The sequence below is a fragment of the Chiloscyllium plagiosum genome, unplaced genomic scaffold (assembly GCF_037043375.1).
Source record: "Chiloscyllium plagiosum isolate Xiang-an unplaced genomic scaffold, Cpla_swu_hap1 HiC_scaffold_10, whole genome shotgun sequence".
NCBI classification, from domain to species: Eukaryota; Metazoa; Chordata; class Chondrichthyes; order Orectolobiformes; family Hemiscylliidae; genus Chiloscyllium; species Chiloscyllium plagiosum.
Window position 1 is genome coordinate 105,001,555 of NW_028270148.1, and position 19,847 is coordinate 105,021,401.

Here is a 19,847-nt window from a genome sequence, read left to right on the forward strand (position 1 = left end):
GCTTGAACCCACTAGCACTCTGACTCAGCAGCAAGACTGTTACTTACTGAGTGACAGTGGACACAATGCAGAGGTGGCATGGTGAACACAGCGGTAAGCATGACACACTTCTAATCGTACGTTCTGAGTTTTTTTATAGAAAGAAAAAACAGCTCTCCTTACATAATAGGTTCATGGACTGGCTGTGGAAAAGTATCGTTGTGACTGAATTTCTGTGCAGCAGCAACAGCAGTGGAACGTTTACGCTACAGCTATGTTGATTGGATTCCGAGGTATTTATCATTGCCTAAAACTGCTGCCCGAAACAACATGACATGTCGACGCAAGACCTGCATTTTGAACTGACATACTGAAAAGCGTCTGAGCCACATGTTTATAAAGAACATAGATTCCACTTCCATCACTCATTCGGACATTCAAATGTTGCTCGTCACCTTGACATTTCAGTGGGAACAATGAGCACACTAACCTTTTTGTTTAAGGGCACTTTGTCTGCAATGAACTTGTGCAAATAAATATCAGGGCGATGGCGGTCCAGGTACACTTGACCTTGGAGAGTGTGTGACCTTTCGCGAGAGATTTGTTGGAAAAGATTTACAAAAAGATTTAAGGCATGGTTTATTAATTGCTTTAAAGGAAATTTGGCATATTAATTTGTCAGCATTGAGATTTTTTTCCCGTTTCCTCATTAACAACGAATTGATGAAACTCTCTTGACGAACAAAATACTTTGCACATATGGTACTGGCAAACCTTCATTCCGTATTATGACTGTGAATGGCATGGCATCTAATGCAGAGACTCAGCTGGTCAGTGAAGCTATTGATGTACTGTATATACTGTGTAAGCCAGCAGATTTCTTGAAAGAGAAAAAGGCTGTTTGGAGTTACAACAAAAAAAGTAGATAGAAATTAGTTTATACAAGTCGAGCCAAACAATTTAGTGCTGTGAGAATGTTGAGCAAGCTTGTGACTTTAGTATCATTGTGAGGGGGCAAGTTGTGCCAGTTGAGCTAAGTGAATTGTTCCTCTGCATGTTCATTTACACTGAAATAAAATAGCTTAATGATTCACACCAGGCTCTTATCCTGACAAGCATTTACTCAGTCTGCTTTTGAGGAAACACAAATGAGCAATATAATTATTTGGCTCAAGTTACAAGAGGATACACAATTGTACAAGTTGAGATAGGCCGTTGTGAATCCATTGCCATAAAAGTAAGACACTTGGACCTCTTGATCCTACTGAAGTTATCAAGAGCAAATACAAATTTGCTACTCAAAGTTCAATGCACTTTTTCACCTATTTTCCAATCACGCGTTGAAAATGATGCACACAATTATTCACTTTGCTAAACTGTATAATACACCTTAATGTCAACCTCAGACGTCACCTTGATAGGCATTCGTTCAATAATTTTGGGATAAGGATTTGATATGAATCATTAAGATGCTTCACCTTACCTCTCCATTTCTCTGAAGCTTTTTCCCTGTATCCCGTCAGGTCCAAGGCCTTGGTACTCCCTAAAGTCTATTCCCAGACCTGGAATGAAAATCAAAGCTCACCAATGGAATGCTGCCCTGCCAGACATCTCAGCTGGAAGTAGAAGATCCCAAGGCATCAATTTGAAGAAGACCAGCCTGTGTCCCAACCAATATCCATCTCTCAAACAATATCACAGACATGGATTTTTAAACATTTCCCCCACTGTATTTAGATGTCACTGGCAAGACTAGTGCTTGTTACCCATTCTCAATTGCCCTTGAATTGAGAGGCTTGCCCAGGCATTGTTTATTTACCTACAGTGACTGGGCAACCATTGCATAGAATGTGGGGGGTCAGCTCTTAGTTGAGTAGTGAGAAACACAGAATGATAGAATGCCTGCAGTCTGTGAAGGAGGCCATTTGACCCATGGACTCCACCTCAGTCCTCCGAAGAGCATCACACCCAGACCCACCTATCCCTATAATCCTGCATTTTCCATGGCTAATCCAACTAGCCTGTAGATCCCTGGACACTATGGACAATTTTAGCATGGCCAATCCACCTAACCTGTACATCTTTAGATTGTGAGAGGAAACTCATACAGACACGAGGAGAACATGCAAACTCCACACAGACAGTTGCCAGAGGCTAGAATCAAACCTGGGTCCCTAGCACTGTGAGGTAGCAGGGCTAACCACTGAGCCATCGTGCCACCCGAACTGTGGGATTGTAGGGGTGAGCTCTGGATTGGGTTTGAAGGTGGCAGGATGGTCACCTGACCCATTTACACACAAATCCTGGCATGTAATATCCAGGTAGTGAACTAAAATCTGGATAAACATCCCAAAAAACTTCTTCCAATGTGTCTTATAAGCCCACATCAACACATGATGTCAACAGCAAATTTCATTGAAAGCTGCGCATTAGGGCTGTTGTAATGCAATGGTAGTATCCCAGCCTCTATGCCAGGCAACCCAAGTTCAGAGTTCTGAGGAACGGTCACTCGACCTGAAATGTTAACTCTGATTTCTCTTCACAGGTGCTGCCAGACCCGCTGAACTTGCTCAGCAATTTCTGTTTTCATTTCCAATATACAGCATCCGTAGTTCAGTCAGTTTCTATTCAACCGAAGTTCAAACCTCACCTACTCCAAAAGTGTGTCACAGCATTTCTGAATAGGTTGAATAGAAAAACATCTGAAAGAATATCTGAAACCTGAGCTTTCAGTTTAAATCTTCAGTAATGAACCTGTTTACTATTCAGCTTGTTTCTATTTGAAGATGTCGCTAAATGGCATCGGGCGGGGTGTTGTTGTGGTGCAGTGGTCGTGTCCCTATCTCTGAAATAGGAGGCCAAGGTTCAAGTCCCACTGGCTGCAGAGGTATATCATAACATCTCTGAGCAGGTTGATGAGAAAAATATAAGTGGAGTTAGCCAAAAACATGGTGAGCAGTTTCATTTAAGATCAATGGCAAGTAATGTAAATGTTAATAAGTCCCTTAACAATCATCCAATTTGCTATTCCCAATGCATTCCTTTATCAAACAATGTCTCATGCCAACTGTGGGCTAAATTGCAGTTGGAGTTCTAGAGAAAATGAAGAATTGCAAATGCTGGACATCTGAAACAAAACTTCGCCTCCACTTCCGTGAATATTTGCAGCCGTTCTATGTTTCACCTTTCTGTTTCCAATAGCACGTTGTTTTTGAGGTATTCCCTCCTTCACCATTTCTTCTCATTTTTTCCCTGGTCTGTCATGCCTAGACATATTCTAAACTAATGTTCATTTTCCACCCTTGTAAAATTTGCCATCAAGTCTGTTTTCATTGCTTGTAACTGGTTGATTTGATATTTCACCTTTATGGTTTCCACATGTTGATCTACATTAGTTTTGCCCATCTGTACACAGTTTGTTCATATTCTCTCTGCTCACTTCCTTCTAACTGGGTCTACCTGCTTCCTCATTTCCCTATTAATTCATTTTGTCAGTATAGTAGCTTCCTTCCTGCCTCAGAGCCCCCTTACCTTATTGAAGAGAATCAACATTCTTCTGCCAGTACTAATACCAATGACATTAAAGTGAATATCATGTTCTCAAGGCTGTGCCTTTAGATGCATCTTCCAACACACACCAGAATGGTCTGCCATATTCTACCCTTTGGAAACCTTAATGCCATTCAAAACTTTGTTGTCTGCCTCTTAAGTCCCATTGCTGAAAATGTGTTGCTGGAAAAGCGCAGCAGGTCAGGCAGCATCCAGGGAACAGGAGAATCGACGTTTCGGGCATAAGTCCTTCTTCAGGAATGAGGAAAGTGTGCCCTGATTCCTGAAGAAGGGCTTATGCCCGAAACGTCGATTCTCCTGTTCCCTGGATGCTGCCTGACCTGCTGCGCTTTTCCAGCAACACATTTTCAGCTCTGACCTCCAGCATCTGCAGACCTCACTTTCTCCTCTTAAGTCCCATTCACCATTACCCCTTTCTGGTTGACCCATGTTGGTTCCCAGTCTCTACATCACCTTGATTTGAAAGTTCTCTTCCTTGTTTTCAAATCCTTCTATGTCCTCAACTCTCTCAATCTCTGTCTTTTTTCCAGCCTCAGCCACATTTAGCTAGTTCGAGCCCCGTGACCATCCACAATTTTAACTGTTCCAGCATTTTCCCCTCCTTTGCCATAATATTTTCCCATCTTTCCACAATGTTCCTTACCAAGAGCTAACAAAGCAGCTGTGACTCTTAATGAATGTAAGAGCATATTGTATCCGCTCGTCTAACAATTATTGTCACAGTTCTACTTGCTGGATAGATTTCCAGACATTAGAGGAATAGAGGCTATTGCAGGAAAAAACTACATTGAGGTGGAAGATCAGTCAGGACATAGTTGAATAGCAAAGCAGGCTTGAAGGGCAGAAAGGCCTACACTTCTGCCTATTTTTTGATGCCTATGTTAGCACTACAAGAGTGCAAATTGAATTGATAATTCCTCCAAACTTTCTGCAGCCATTGTATAAACCATCTGATAATCCTGCTCAGAATCCTTATCAATCCGTCAGGAAGTCAATGACTCAAATGTGGGCAAGGACAATTTTGTACTGGAAATTCTGCTTGATTGGTCCAATGTAGTTCTATGAAGGCAAGGCTATGGTGAATATGAGATCATGCTAGCTAGCTAATCATGGGTGTAAATGTTTGGATCAGAAGCCATTGAACATCTAGAAAAGGAAACCTCTTCAGTTAAAAAAAAGGAAACCTCAAGTCAGAAGAAATCCAGTTTATTTCTCTTTATTAGTTACTGTGAGCTGTGGCTTTTAACCAATAAGCCAAGGACTTCGTAAGTGTGAACCAGTCGCTCTGTGACTCCTGCAAGCTGATGATCATACCTGGAAAAGGAAGACCAAAGAGAAGCAACATCTAAAAAGCCAAAAGGATCATCTCTGCAAATTCCATAGATAAAGACCATTGAATTGCCTTGCTAATCTCTCTCTCCAGGCAGAAGATATTTTTTGTGACTGTCTGTATGTATGTGGGGTTTTATAAGAGTGGGGTGTTAGAGTTTTAAGCAGTAAAGTTATATGTTGATGATTCATAATTGTTTACCTGTAGTTAAAATCCATTTATTTATAATAAATAGTAATATGCAGAAACCTGATTTGTGCTTTCTGTCAACCTGGGTCTCAAAGACAGGATCATTAGGGAGTTTTACATACCTTAATAAAACCTTTAACTTTTGTGACTACTCCAAGAATAATGGGGTTTGGTTTCCAAAATGCTACCCAGCGAATCATAACCATTTTGTTTTGTCATCAATCTATGCACTGTTGCATTTGAAAAAGTGAACATTGAAGTACTGACATATAAAAATGATAAATATGTTATTGTTGACTCACCCCCTTTCACAATAAATGAGGTGCAGTCACCCTACAGAACATGACATTGCTCAGACAACACAGGTCATAATGTCTCCCAGCAACTGTTAACCAATACAAAATAAAAACCTACCCATGAAAAATGTACAGGGGTGCAATTGCAGCAAAATGGGTAGTGGCACCAATTCTGTTTCGGTTAATGTTCCACAGTATAGTTTCAACGTTCATAGGTAATCCAAAAATCAACAGAGTATTTCAAAACACTCTGGCTGATCTTGCCTGGCCTGACCATCAGCAGTGTCTGTCGAAATACAGCAACAGCTTACCCAGCGAGTCGCAGCGTTTTGCACACAGTAAAGATCTATTTTGTCAGATAATTTCCCAGATCACTTACAGTGCACACATTAAGCTATCAAGCCAATGCTTACATGTTGTTGAATAATACACATTATTTTTGGCAACAAAAATGCATAATTACTTGAGGTGACATGCAGCAAGCCTAACCTCATGGTTGAAACTAACATTTATAACTCACCCACTAACATCAAACTCATTTATATTTCTCTGGATCTTGGACATTTTATTGCACTGCAAGATCACATTTATTGTGCTCTATTTGTACAGTTAATGGGATTTATAATGCTGAGATTTTCAAAATAATATTTTGACTGGTAAATATAGTAATTCATAGAATCCCTACAGTGCAGATAGAGGACATTTGGTCCATCTGATCTGCACTGACACTCTGAACAGCATGCCCCACAGACTCACCCCATCCTTTAACCCACATAGCCTGCACATCCCCGGACACAATGGGATAGTTTAGAATGCCAGTCCACCTAATGTGCACATCTTTGGATAGTGGGAGGAAACGCATGTAGACACAGGGAGAACGTGCAAATTTCACACAGACTGGAATCGAATCCAGAACCCTTGCACCGTGAGAACATAAGAAAATAAGACATAGGAGGAGGAGGAGGCCATCTGGCTCCTTGAGCCTACTCTGCCATTCAATAAGATTGTGGCTGATCTTTTCATGGACTCAACTTATCCGCCCGCTCACCTTTAATTCCTTTACTGTTCAAAACTCTATCTATCTTTGCCTTAAAAACATGCAGTGAAGTAGTCTCAGGTGCTTCCCTGGGCAGGGAATTCCACAGATTCACAATCATTTGGTGTGAAGACGTTCTTCCTCAACTCAGTCCTCACCACTGTGCCACCATGCCACCCAAAAGGAATAAGGTATGTTTTGTAAAAATGTTACTGTTTCAAATTTCTGACTTTTTTTCAGTTTCTTGTCACCACCCTGATCCCAGAAACTGGCCCATCCTGATCAGTTTGGCTTTGCCATTCAGCATGCCCCTGGAGGAAGCGTTTGGCTTGTGCTCAGCGTCGCCAGTGACAATGAGGCCTATTCTTCAGGCTTGGTGTCAGAGACGGGCATGAATCTCTGGCTCAGCGAAACCAGATGTTATTATGTGGGGCTAAATTTCAGCTTTGGCTTCTCTTTGTTTCACATCAATGATCTAAGGACTAAGAGCCTCAAACCCAAAGACTAAATTTGCGGACATGCAAAGAAATAACAAAAGTAAATCCAAACAAGATAAGCTGGATTAGAATAGTGTTGGGGACAGGAAAGTCAGGTGGCAGATGAAATTCAATTTAGAAGAAACATTACCCAGAAACAGAAAATCCAAGAATCAACAATTAAGTGGAAAAGAAGTAATGTAGATAAAGAACAAAAGAGAACTGGGGATTCTGATTGTCAATACGTTTATGTGACTGTAGCAATGCTCATTTGTGAGGAATGGTGCAAATTGGGTATTGGGAGATATTAAATGATCAATATTAAGCTGAAATTGTGAGACAATTTTGTCACTTTATTTGTGCAACTGATCAGTTCTTGGTCATTGCAATAACTGCTCCTTAAATGAATTCAGAATGAAAACAATCAGAATTATTAAGAGAATGGAGGGATTAGACAATGAGGCATGACTATAATAATTGAGACTGTTGTCAAGGGAAATTGATTCAATAATGTAGATAGAACATGGTTATACTGTTTTACCTTATCCAGACAGCTGTAGAACCAAGGGATACAGTCGACATTTGGAGTGGGTTGATTTCAAAGCCAGCTTGTGAAAACTTGGAAGTTGAAATTCATCTCCTCAGGTTGGATGCAAGTAGGAATTGTGAAAGACAGCTCTAAGCCAGTTGCGTAAGTGAGTATTGCATTTAGTGCAGAAAGCTGAAAAACTGGAGTGCTAGAGTCTTCAGTGGAGTATTTAAATCAGATTTCCAAAGTTTGAAAAGGTGCCATATCTTGGCCACTTCTCCACAGTGGTTAAACTGTGTCTCCTGAAATGAGATTGCATTGCCTTACGACCTGTTTCATTTAGACGTCAGTTTGAGATGGATCTTCCGAGTAAAGAGACAGGCGTTATGGGTCTCAGAAACCTCCCTGACAGTTCAGCGGGAAGAGATGAGTGTGAGCTAGGATCTCCTGTTCCAAAGCAGTTCAAGAGCACTTCAGCAGAAATTGCTGAGGTTGTCAAACCCCAAGAATGCCGCCTCCTAACCCATCCAGAATGGAACTGTCCATTGAGGGGGGCACGGCAGCTGATTGGTCAAAGTAGCACACTTGATCTGTTAAGCTGGTGCAGGTCTTTAAAGCTCACAGCAACATGCAAACTCCCATGTAAAACCAGGAGAACAGTGTGCTCCTGTCCCTAACAATTGTTTTCTACACAAAGAAACCACTCTTTTATTCAAGTGATGTTGGAGTCAGAAATATGCAAATGCAGGTCCAATGGATTCTATTGGTATAGTGTCAAACCTCTGGTCAGGTTTTTGAATTAGGAAAATTATGTCATTGAATTGAATCACAAATCAGTGTTTGGAGTTTATTTAATGTGGGATTGCACACTTTACAATATGCCATAAATCAGATTTTCATTAAATTTCAGTTTGTCTTAGTCTGTAGCCCCACCCAATTTCTGAGTTGGATGTTGTGAAATTAAGGCCTATGTTGGACTTGGATAGGTACCTTTCTCAGGCTCCTTGAGTGAAGCATTTTGAAGGGGTCATCTTTTGGATGGACAAAGGATCCTGTTTGTCAGCACAAAAGCATTGAAAAGATCTCATCCCACTTTTTGAAGACGGGCAATGAGTTGCTCCAAACAACTCTCCTTCTTCTGATAACACTATCAAAAACATGTATCCTGTCACTTATTCTTCTGCTGCCTTGAAAGTGAAGCCTGATCGTGTACAGATTGATGACAGTATTTGGCTCTATACAAGCAATAATGACAGCTAGAAAAATAATCTATTAATTTGAAAGTCCTGAGGATATGATAAAGCCCTATATAAACACAAAATATTCCCCTCAAGTAACTTTACTATTATTTTAGTACTTTATGACAAAAGCTACTATTCTGATATAGAGTCATAGAGATGTACAGCATGGAAACAGACCCTTCAGTCCAACCCATCCATGCCGACCAGATATCCCATCCCTATCTAGTCCCACCTGCCAGCACCTGGCCCATATCCCTCAAAACCCTTCCTATTCATATACCCATCCAAATGTCTCTTAAATGTTGCTGTTGTACCAGCCTCCACCGCATCCTCTGGCAGTTCATTCCACACCCATATCACCCTCTGTGTGAAAAAGTTGCCTGTTAGGGACCTTTTAAATCTTGCCCCTTTCACCCTAAACCTATGCCATATAGTTCTGGACTCCCAAACCCCAGGGAAAAGACTTTGCCTATTTACCCTATCCATGCCCCTCATAATTTTGTAAACCTCTATAAGGTCACCCCTCAGCCTCCAATGCTCCAGGGAAAACAGCCCCAGCCTGTTCAGCCTCTCCCTATAGCTCAAATCCTCCAACCCTGGCAACATCCTTGTAAATCTTTTCTGAACCCTTTCAAGTTTCACAACATCTTTCCGATAGGAAGGTGACCAGAATTGCATGCAATATTATCTTTAAAAAGGACTATGAACCAAGAGTTACAAAGTGGGCTTGAATAATAAACTGAATGGTCTCCTTTAGTATCAGAAACGTTCCATATTTTATGTAAGTGGTTAGATACAGGAATTACCATAACCAGATTAACAGTCTCTCTGTTTCAAGACATATCACTTTACCAATGTGTATACGTATGCATGCATGTATATGTGTATAAATGTATCTACCTGCTTATCTTTATCTGTCTGTCTGCCTACCTATTGCTCTGATTCTAGTTAGTTAGCAGCCTATGCTGTGAAGGCTCTGCCACTGTTAGATTGGGCATAAAGACCAAAGTGAGGCAGCTAAAGCTTGGGCATGGTTAATGTGGAAAATAGCAGAGAGATCGGATGTGAAGAGGCTATGCAGAGATTTGAGGATAAGGACAGGATTCCAAGGATGGCAGGACTGATGTGCAAAGGAGACTGGATTGGTTAGGAATATAGTCACTGGAGGTTAGAAGAATGAAGTGGTGCATTTTGGCAAGACAAATGTGGGCAGGACTTATATAATTAATGGTTGGACCCTGGGGAGTGTTGTTGAACAGAGAGATCTAGGAGTTCAGATATATAGCTTTTTGAAGGTTATGTCAGAGGTAGACAGGGTTATAAAGAAGGCTGAAGACAACGAGTGCTGGAGATCCCAGAAGATCAGGCAGCATTCGTGCAGGGAGAGCAAGCTCACGTTTCAAGACTGGATGATTCTTCATCAGAGTCATCTAGACTCGAAATGTTAGCTTGCTCTTTCTTCATGGATGCGGTCTGACTGCTGTGATCTCCAGCACTTGTTGTTTTCAGAATAGATTCCAGCTCCTACATAGTAATTTGCTCCTACATAGTAAAGAAGGGGTTTGGCACACTTGCCTATATTGGTCAGTATCGGAGTTGGGACGTCATTTTGCAGTTTTACAAGATGTCTGTGACGCCACTTTTGTAGCCTGGTCACCCAGCTATGGGAAGAATATTATTAAATTGGAGAGGGTGCAGGAAAGATTTATGAGGATGTTTCTGGGACTGGAGAGTTTGAGTTATTGGGACAGGCTGGATAGATTGGGAAGCTTTTTGTCAGAGCACAGGAGGTTGAGGGATGACCTTTTCGAGGTCTATAAAATCATGAGGGACTAATATAATTTGAATAGCAAAGGCCTTTTCCCTAGGGTAAGGGCTTTCGAAACTAGAGGGCATATTTTTAAGGTGAGAGGAGAAAGATATAACGAGGACCTGGGGGGCAACATTTTCACTCAGAGAGTGGTGTGTGTGCGGAATGAACTACTAGAGGATGTGGTAGAGGCAGGTACAGTTACAACATTTAAAAATTATTTGGACAGGGATGAATAGAAAAGGTCTATAGGGATATGGGGCAAATCCAAGTAAAGGGACTAGTTGAGTTGGGAAACTTGGTCAGCATGGACAACTTGGACTGAAGGGCCTGTTTCCATGCTGTATGATTCTATAACTCTATGTGTGAGAACCTCATAGAATTCTAACAGTGCTAGACAGGGAAAACACAAGAAGGGTATTCTCCATGACTAGGAGACTCCAGAATTTAGGGTGACAGTCTAAGGATATAAAGTAGGTTTTTCATGTCTGATTAGATTAGATTCCCTACAGTTTGGAAACAGGGCCTTCAGCCCAACAAGTCCACATCGACCCTCCGAAGAATAACCCACCCAGACCCATTCTCCTACCCTATATTTACCCCTGCCTAATGCACCTAATACTTTGGCAATTTAGCATGGCCAATTCACCTGGCCTACACATCTTTGGATTGTGGGAGTAAACCAGAGCACTCAGAGAAATTCCACACAGACACGAGGAGAATGTGCAAACCCCGCATTGGCAGTCGCCCAAGGCAGGAATTGAACCCAGGTCCTTGGCACTGTGAGGTAGCAGTGCTGACCACTAAGCCACTGTGCCGCCCCAAAGATGAAGAGATGACGAGAAATGCCTTCACCCAAAGAGCGGTGAGCTTGTGGAAGTTTCTGCCGCAGGAAGCATTGAGGCCAAAACTTTAAATATTTTCAAGAAATTAGATACAGTTCTCAAGGCTAAAGGGATCAAAACAGGGTGTGACGGATCATATTGAATGCAGAACAGGCTCAAAGGGCCTATTCCTATTTTCTATGTTTCTATAATAAATGGAGAAATGGAAATAACTGGTGTCCAGACTTCTTGGGGGAGAGTTTGTGGGTAATTGTGTTTTGGACCAGTTACAGTTAACGTAAGATGGAGAATAGGAGACAAGTGAGGGGCAAACTGGAGAAATTCTGCTCATCAGCCCTTGCTCCAGAATTGTGCTAAAGTGGGGAAGTAGATGGACAATGTCGCAGAGATAAAGGCAAGCAATCCTACATGAGGAATTACATTTGGGATTTGGAGCTCAGCTAAGAGTTGAACAACCTGATTTAACCCAAGTGAATGGACAAGGAGGAGGCTGAATTGGATGACAAGTGAAAGGACACTGTAGTGGAAAAATCTCCACAGCATGACATCTCATTTTTGGATCAATATTTGTTACCACTGACGAACCGAAACCAGTGTGATCCAAATGATCCTTTTGGCAGTATCACCGTACAAAATGAGCATGTTATTTTGATGCCTAACAACAAGCTGGTAATATTGCAAACTTATCTCTGCATTTCTGTATAGGGTAATGGGTAAAATAAAGTGCCATGTGAATAAATTATATTAACGTGCAGCTCAGAAAATATCAGGTGGATTCTGTTCATGTTTACCCAGTCCCCAAGTCAGGAAATTGCAATGCATTATAACCTTGAGAAATGGAGATGGTTGAACAAGTCTATATCCCGGACTGAATCAACCACAAACTGGTATTCCTAGTTTCTGGAACTCTTCTTCCAGTGTTAAATTTTCCAGGGGTCTCAAGCACATGTGTGCTCCAAGAAGCTGATGATGGGCTTGCACCAGGACTACTTTCAGTTCTGAGGATCTCAGAAGGCAACACATGTGTGAGGTTTAACACTTTTTGTGGAACCTTAAGGTTTAAAGTCTTCTCACAGTCATGGAGTCATAGGGTCATGCAGCACGGAAACAGACCCTTCGGTCCAACCAGTTGTACCTGACCAAAAACCCAGACAATACTAGTCCTACCTGCCTGCTCCTGGCCAATAGCCCTCCAAACCTTTCCTATCCATGTACTTATCCAAATATCTTTTAAACGTTAAAATCACACAACAGCAGGTTATAGTCTAACAGGTTTAATTGGAAGCACTAGCTTTTGGAGCACTGCTCCTTCATTTTAAACGCTGTAATTGTACCCACATGCACCACTTCCTCAGGAAGTTCATTCCATACACAAACCACCCTCTGTCTCAAATATTGAAATCTAAATTAAATCAACAAATTGACATGGAAGCATAAACAATGATACTGTCGATGGCAGTTTGCAGTTTGAACTCAGTTCAGTTACTTCAACTGGATGTTGGACTAATTGTAAATAAATAAGGAAAAATATGCATTTCTGTGAGCAAATTTGCTAATGCATTGATACTCAAGTGCTAGGATCATTTAATTAAATATGATTTTGAATCAAGAGTGTTTTATTCTTTTGTATAATATCAGCTTAACAAATGAATTTTGAGTGAACGCCGGCGAGTTTGAAAATTCCTCTGTGGATTTGTTCCTGGATAGTAGGCCACAAACAAACAGGACTTTGCTTCAGAATTCATTCACAGTATCCATGAGAAATCATTGAAGATCTGAATGGTAACAACACATTTTAAAGAATTTTTCACTTCAATTCTGCAATTCTGACTCCACTTTTCTAGCAGGACTTACATGAATGAGGAAGGCCTGTAGTGTAGGAAACCACCGAGGTTTGAAATAAGAAGATCAGGTGCAGGGCTTGGAGGAGGTATGTAGTTTCTTCACCATGAAAGGAACAAAGGGAACAAACTCAGGGGATCAGTGAACAACCTGTTTCCAAAGACATAGGCACATGAATGGTCAGCAGGGAAGACGCTAAAAGTGACAGAATGGTTTGATCTCAATCTCCCCTGATATCCACACATGAAAGGATATGTCTCAATCTCCGAGATGATCCTCTGTATGGAGTGGGAACATCGTTTGACTTGAAATAAAAACAAACATGTCTGGAAATTCTCAGCCGGTCAGGCAGCTTCTGCAGAGGGAAACTGATCTAGCGATTCAGGTCAAGGTAACCTATTTCAGTTTCCCAGCATCTGCAGTATTTTGCTTTTGTTTGCCTCATTTACAATATCAAGATCAATTGCATCACTTACAAAGCAACCACCACAATGGGTATTCTGGAAAGGATGTACTGAATGGTTTATTAAACGTGTATGTACGCTGCTCCAGTAGTCTTCAGTTTGATTGGGACAAAAAAAATTCACATGCAGCTGACATGTTCCCCCAATCTATTGCTGCAGATGTTTGTCCTTACATGTTTCAGTCCAGATGTGGTTCCATTCCTTTGCAGGGAGTGCTCTTAGATTAGATTACATTACTTACAGCGTGGAAAGAGGCCCTTCGGCCCAACAAGTCCACACCGACCCTCCAAAGAGCAACCCACCCAGACCCATTACCCTACATTTACCCCTTCACCAAACACTACGAGCAATTTAGCATGGCCAATTCACCTAACCTGCACATTTTTGGACTGTGGGAGGAAACCCACACAGACACAGGGAGAACGTGAAAACTCCACACAGACAGTTGCCTGAGGCAGGAATTGAACCCGGGTCTCTGGCACTGTGAGGCAGCAGTGCTAACCACTGTGCCACCATGCCCCCCAAATTTCTCCAATTTCTAATAAAGACCGTTGACGGTTTACCTTAATTCCCTTATTTTTCCACTTAATACTAGGAAGGACTGTAATAATAATGAAATTACTGCACACAGTCTGGCATCCCGTCACCAAGTCACCCTTTACTTACATGTGCACAGTACATTGGCTTTGGCCAGCCAGCTCAGAGTCAGTCCCCGAAGTGAGGAGACTCGGAGTCCCCTGTCTATATCTGTCAGTCAGGGCCCTCAGGTTAACAACCCCAATCAAAGATCTCAAAGTCAATAAGATCCACCTGGTTACGATCACTACAGCTAACTTTTTACTTTATTTCTTTATTTTTCTACTTATAATAAGAACAAAGGTAATGCTTTACCTTTAAATATGTTTCTGTATCTTAGTACTTGTACCTAAGCTTTGTACCTAGGTTCCTTCATACCTAAGATATGTGCTGACATTGTATACATTTCACTGTACTCCTGTACTTGAGTACACATGACGATAAAGCTTAAATCAAATCAAAAAATCAATGGATTTGCCAAGAGCTGTCTGCCCCTGTTTCCCTGATATGGTGATTCCATTCAGCCCCTGATGTTCTCTCAATCTGCTTTTCTTGGGAGCTCAGGACATGCAGCGTGTGCTGTAAAGCAGATTGATAGGCACCAGGACAAAGCCCAGATTGACAAGTTGGTCTTTGCCTTTCTCTGATCTGGCGTTGGATGGATAACAGCAAGTGTATCCATCCCTGAACTTCCACGACGAGGCAAGAGATCATTCAACCAGGCTCCTGGATGTCACCAGTTATCACTGCTGGAGTGTGTCGGGCAAGGTTGGCGTGTGAAGGCAGTGTGAGGACAGAATTTAATTTGGATACAAAGCCTCCAATCTTTGAGCCATACTGGTCTGCTGCTGGTCACTCTTCAGGGTTAGAGAAATGCCAGCACCTATGAAACCTGGCTCAGTGTGGGGTAACAATTGCAGGGAAGAAGAGATAAACATTTACATTAGTTAAACATTTCTATTGTTTCAAGGCAAGGCTTCCAGACCTGTAAGGCAATCAAAAAGAAAGATTTACACAGTGCCTTTCACAACCTTTGGAGCTCCCGCCACCTCTGATATCCCCAGTGCTGCCTTATACACACTAACAAGCTTACTTCAGAGAGAGAAAACCATTCATTTGAATCATTACTAACAACAATAAGTGTTATTTTCACACGTGTTGCTGTCAACAAAAAGCACCTAGCTACAGTGAACAAAGATTACTGTTAGCTTCACACCATGTAGCACAAAGACAAATAGCATTTCCGCAGTTTATCTTGAAGCTGGACAATAATGTATCACATAATTATCTGGAATTCCCTGTATACTTTTCCATTCAGCCCAATGACAGTCCGTTGTTACCAAAAGAGGCTCCCGACAGAAAAGGTTTACTTTGAATGTTGAATATATTTGATTATCATAGGCTTTATGGGGGACTTTTTTGTTGTCCCTGTTTTGTTAGTGAGACTGCGTTGTGTGTGTCTGTGTGTTTTTTTTGTGATAACTGTGGGATGGTGACGAGCAAAGATGAGCAACGAATCACCGCAGACAAACAGACAGGTGCTTGTCTTCTCTGGAGACACGCGAGGTCACTTCTTAAGGCTACACTTTAGACAATGTGAATCCTTTGGCTTTTCAAGCCTGGCTTTTGACCACCCAGCAGGATATAGATACTGAAGGTTTTTTTTTAAAATGCCAAAAAAAAGGCCTAGGCAGCTGACAAGAGTTGGCCTGTTCTTCTTGCCTGCTTTCAGGTGTATCTCCCTTTTTATTATTTTATCTGAACAAGAGTTAATTGGATTGCATTATAACTAAGCATGACTAACTTTTCACCTTCCACTGTTCAGCATGCCAGTGCGTGCAGAGAGAAATCATCAAATTCCTCCCACTGGGCCTGACAACATGAAGCTGTTTTAAAGACAGGAAGGAGAAAAGGATTGAAGAATTTAATGGCTTTTCTTTGGATTTTTATTGATTTCTCCACAGGTCGTTCTCTCGGAGTAATTATATGTTTAGCTCGTGACGCAGCTTCCCCTCTGTCAGCTTTTTTTTTCTCTTCCCTCTGAGAGTAAGCTATTCCCAACCTCCCTTGCTTCCACCCCCACCACCCACCTCCTCCACCAATACCACCAGCCTCCCACCCCACCCCTTTCCAAAGTCTCAAAAAGAAAATACCTCCACCGTGGTGTGATTCTTAAGCAAGTAATGAAAGATTACAGAGCAAGTCATGGCAGGAGCTTGTTCCAAAGAATAGCAGAGGCAGGCAGCAAGACATTACATCTTAACGTGAAGGTGCAATGCAATTGTGAGACAGGAACAGAGCAGCAGAGCACACAAAGTCAGCTGCTGAAAGGGAAAGATAAACTAAGGCTGTTGGATGGAAATTTCTCCCCCAATTCCCATCCCATTCCGCCAATCCCAACCCAATATCAAACTCCCAAATATTAATCTGTTTTCTTTCTCCTGTAAGTAATAACGTAGAAAATAGAAGCAGAAATCCGCTAATTGGCCCTTCAAGCCTCCTCCACCATTCAATATGGCTGATCAACCAACTCACTGTGTGTCTTTGTTCCATGTCCTTTGATTCCTTTCGCCCTAAGGCTAAAGAACAAATTGCAAGGAGCTATGTATTGACAGCCAGATTCTTTCTGGCTGGCTTTATCTGCTGCCCCTGTCACTCATGACAGAAATTGCAAAGAGGAACAAGTAGATGGATTTGGAGCAAAGTCAAGTTTCAAAGTCAAGTCCCATTTCCCCCATCTCTCTCATTTTCACTACATTTTCTCAGGTTTTTGTTTGACATTTTGTTGCTCATTCACAAATGTGAATAGTGGAGACTTGTTTGGCCTCAGAGGCAAGACTCCCGACTCAGTTTCACAATTGTTAAAGCAACTGTTCTGACATGAATGTTACATTATTTCCGAGGCGGGGGGAGCAACAATAATTGAACCACTAAGTCTCAGACTGGGCAACCCCGCTGTAACTGCCCTCTCCCTTTCTATTTCAAAAAAGACATTTGATTCATAGAACATAGAACATTACAGCACAGTACAGGCCCTTCGGCCCTCGATGTTGCGCGGACCTGTGGAACCAAGGTGAAGCTCATCTGTGGGAAAAGATCAGCCACCCTGCCTACCTACAGTAGGCCCACACAAAACATAAGAAAGCAAGCTTGGCCAAACCAAACCAGAATCACCCAGAATGCCTCAGCAGTCATATGCCTGTCCAATAACCATTTAAATGCTCTTAAAGTTGGCGAGTCCACCACTATTACAAAGTATAATTAAAGCATGTGTCTTAATTAAGTTAATTTTGTTTGAGCAATGCATTTTAATGTTCTTCCAGTAGGTTTTAATAAAAAGGCTGTGCCTAAATGGGGAGAGAGTATTTTCTATTTTGGACAAAATTGGGATCAGAACCAGATTCTTGTCGGTTTAGCCTGACTCACACAATCCAATAATGCCACTGTGTGTTTTGACACCTTACAGGTCATCACTTCATCAGATTTCAAGCAAACCGGGTGTCTTTCAGTGCAGAAGATGCCATCGGCCTAAATCTTGTGGCGGTTTTGCTTTTAGGTTGAAGAGTGCAATTCCAAACCACAAAGAGTTAAATCCTCCTCGGCAGTGAGCTAAAGCAGGCCAGAGGTGAAGGTAGATGCTGCAAGAGCACATGCAGTTCAGATCATTGTGATCCAAAGTGATTGCAATCTCAGATAGGGCTGTAGTGCAAACAAAAGTAAAGATAGCCTCATCAGCACGAGCTTTTGTCTTGCATACCATAGCCTGCTAACTATACCTTAGTTATCTACCTTGTCGGATAAAGTGCTCCTCTGGGACAGCTTTTTTTTATTTCATTTGGATCTTTATACATTAAAAAAACACAACTAAACAGTAATCTTCCCATTTAGACAAATTCAATTGAGCACTGTCTGACAAACTGAATTATGCGTGGCAATGCTTTCAATTGATAAATGGTTGAAAATACCACCCCAGCAATGAAAACAGTTTGGAGTGCTGAGTGAAATGTCTTACAGTAAACGTATTAAGAGAACTAAAGGGGAAAGTACGAGGCCTTGCTCACTGCAGCTTGGCAGCTGTGCTCTTATCGGGCCAGAGGAAGATGCTTGACAACAAAAGGGTCTAAAAAGCCCTGTTGATGCATGGGAAAGCCATTGGTCGAGCATTGTAGCTGCCCTTCTGCTGAGCAAATAGTTCAAACTGTTCATTCCTATCTTCTATTCTCTCCCCGGTACATTGTTTGTGTCCTTGCATTTCATTCCGCGAGGAAGATTGCTCCCTGGGTCTGTGAGCAAACAGTCCAAAAAAGAGCCAACTATCTTCCCCCCTGTTCCCTGGAGAACTAGCATTTTTATTTCAGCTTCAAGCTGTCAGAGAGCTGAAGAGTTTATATCAGCATCCTGAATTAATTGCCTTAAGTAGGGACAGACCGCATTTGTCACCAAATGTCCAACAAAGCGGTTTTCCAGCATTTTTCCACTGATTTCTTTTTCAGCGACACTCTATCTTTTATCTAACCGCCTGCTATCGACGAGAATAGGGCTCTGTTCATTCATTTGTGACTTGCAATAGATGATTTTTTCTGTCTGTCTGTCTGTCTCTCTGTCTCTCCCTTTTGTCTGCTATCTTGTGTTTCCTGTCTAGGATGAATGAAAGGAAGTGGCGATAGTCTGGGGAGTGAGAGTCTTGGGGTGGGGGGGGTGCTAAGGTGGGAAGGGGCGGAATGTTTCGGGTCAGGATGGGGTTTGGCATTGGAAGCCAGGGTAGGGAGAATGGTACAGAGGGTCTTGTGGGGGGTAGGTTGGGAGTTGGGGGAGTTGCTGTCCATGAGGAAGGTGGGATTCCAGGGTACAAGTATACAGTGGGGCGAGTGCAAGGGAGGAGGTTGGGAGTCCGGGGGTCGTGGTGTGGCGGGGTTGGAGGGCAGGGTATTCACTTCAGATAAACTGTTTGAAGAAGTTCACAATGAAGACAAACATTGAGGACAGGCCTCTGAAACAAGAACATCAATAAGAAAAGAAACCACTGTGGAGAATGAACAGTCCAGCAATGAAAAACATCAATGACATAAACCCATGTGAAATATTGCATTTTGTTAAATAATTCTCTTCTTTGAATTTTGCAGCGTTTTGTTTTCTGTAAATTCTGTGAATAGAAATAAACGCATTGAACATATCAATCTAGACAGAAAATTAGTTTAAGCGGTCAATCAGCAAATACAGGCAATGTGCCACCACACGTTACCAACCTCTAGATAGGTTACTTTGAAAGTGTGTAATGATCATTTCTTTTGTAGCTAAGCTACACGATTCAAATCGTCTTATGCTGAGTTTTATAATGATCATATGCTGACTGATTGAAGCCAATGCACGATACCACTCCTTGTCTGTGGAGTTGCATAAAAGACACTTTCATGATTTGAAACCAGGACTGGTTTTCAACTAAAATATCTCCAACCCCACCCCACCCCCCCAAGCCACCAAAAAAAAAGAACCCAACACCCAGCAGCTGCTCATTTGGTTTTATCCTCAGTGTGTAGCTGTCCCACATTAAAATGCAGCATCCAAACGGTGCAGATTTGTTTGCCGCGCTGTTATTACAGGGCAAAGATGCCAACCTCCCACTGCCAGCTTTAAACCAGCTGTGAATCAGAGTCATTCGAAGGG

General features: G+C 41.9%; 1 protein-coding gene across 1 annotated transcript in view; it reads right to left on the reverse strand.

The window, feature by feature from the left end:
• Positions 1-4,753: 4,753 nt before the first annotated feature.
• foxa2 (forkhead box A2) overlaps positions 4,754-19,847 on the reverse strand; it is a 90,312-nt gene continuing 75,218 nt past the window's right edge. The window contains exon 3 of the mRNA XM_087991623.1: positions 4,754-4,863. Coding sequence (XP_087847749.1) covers positions 4,769-4,863 — 95 coding nt within the window. The 3' untranslated portion in view covers positions 4,754-4,768. The remainder of the gene's footprint in view (positions 4,864-19,847) is intronic.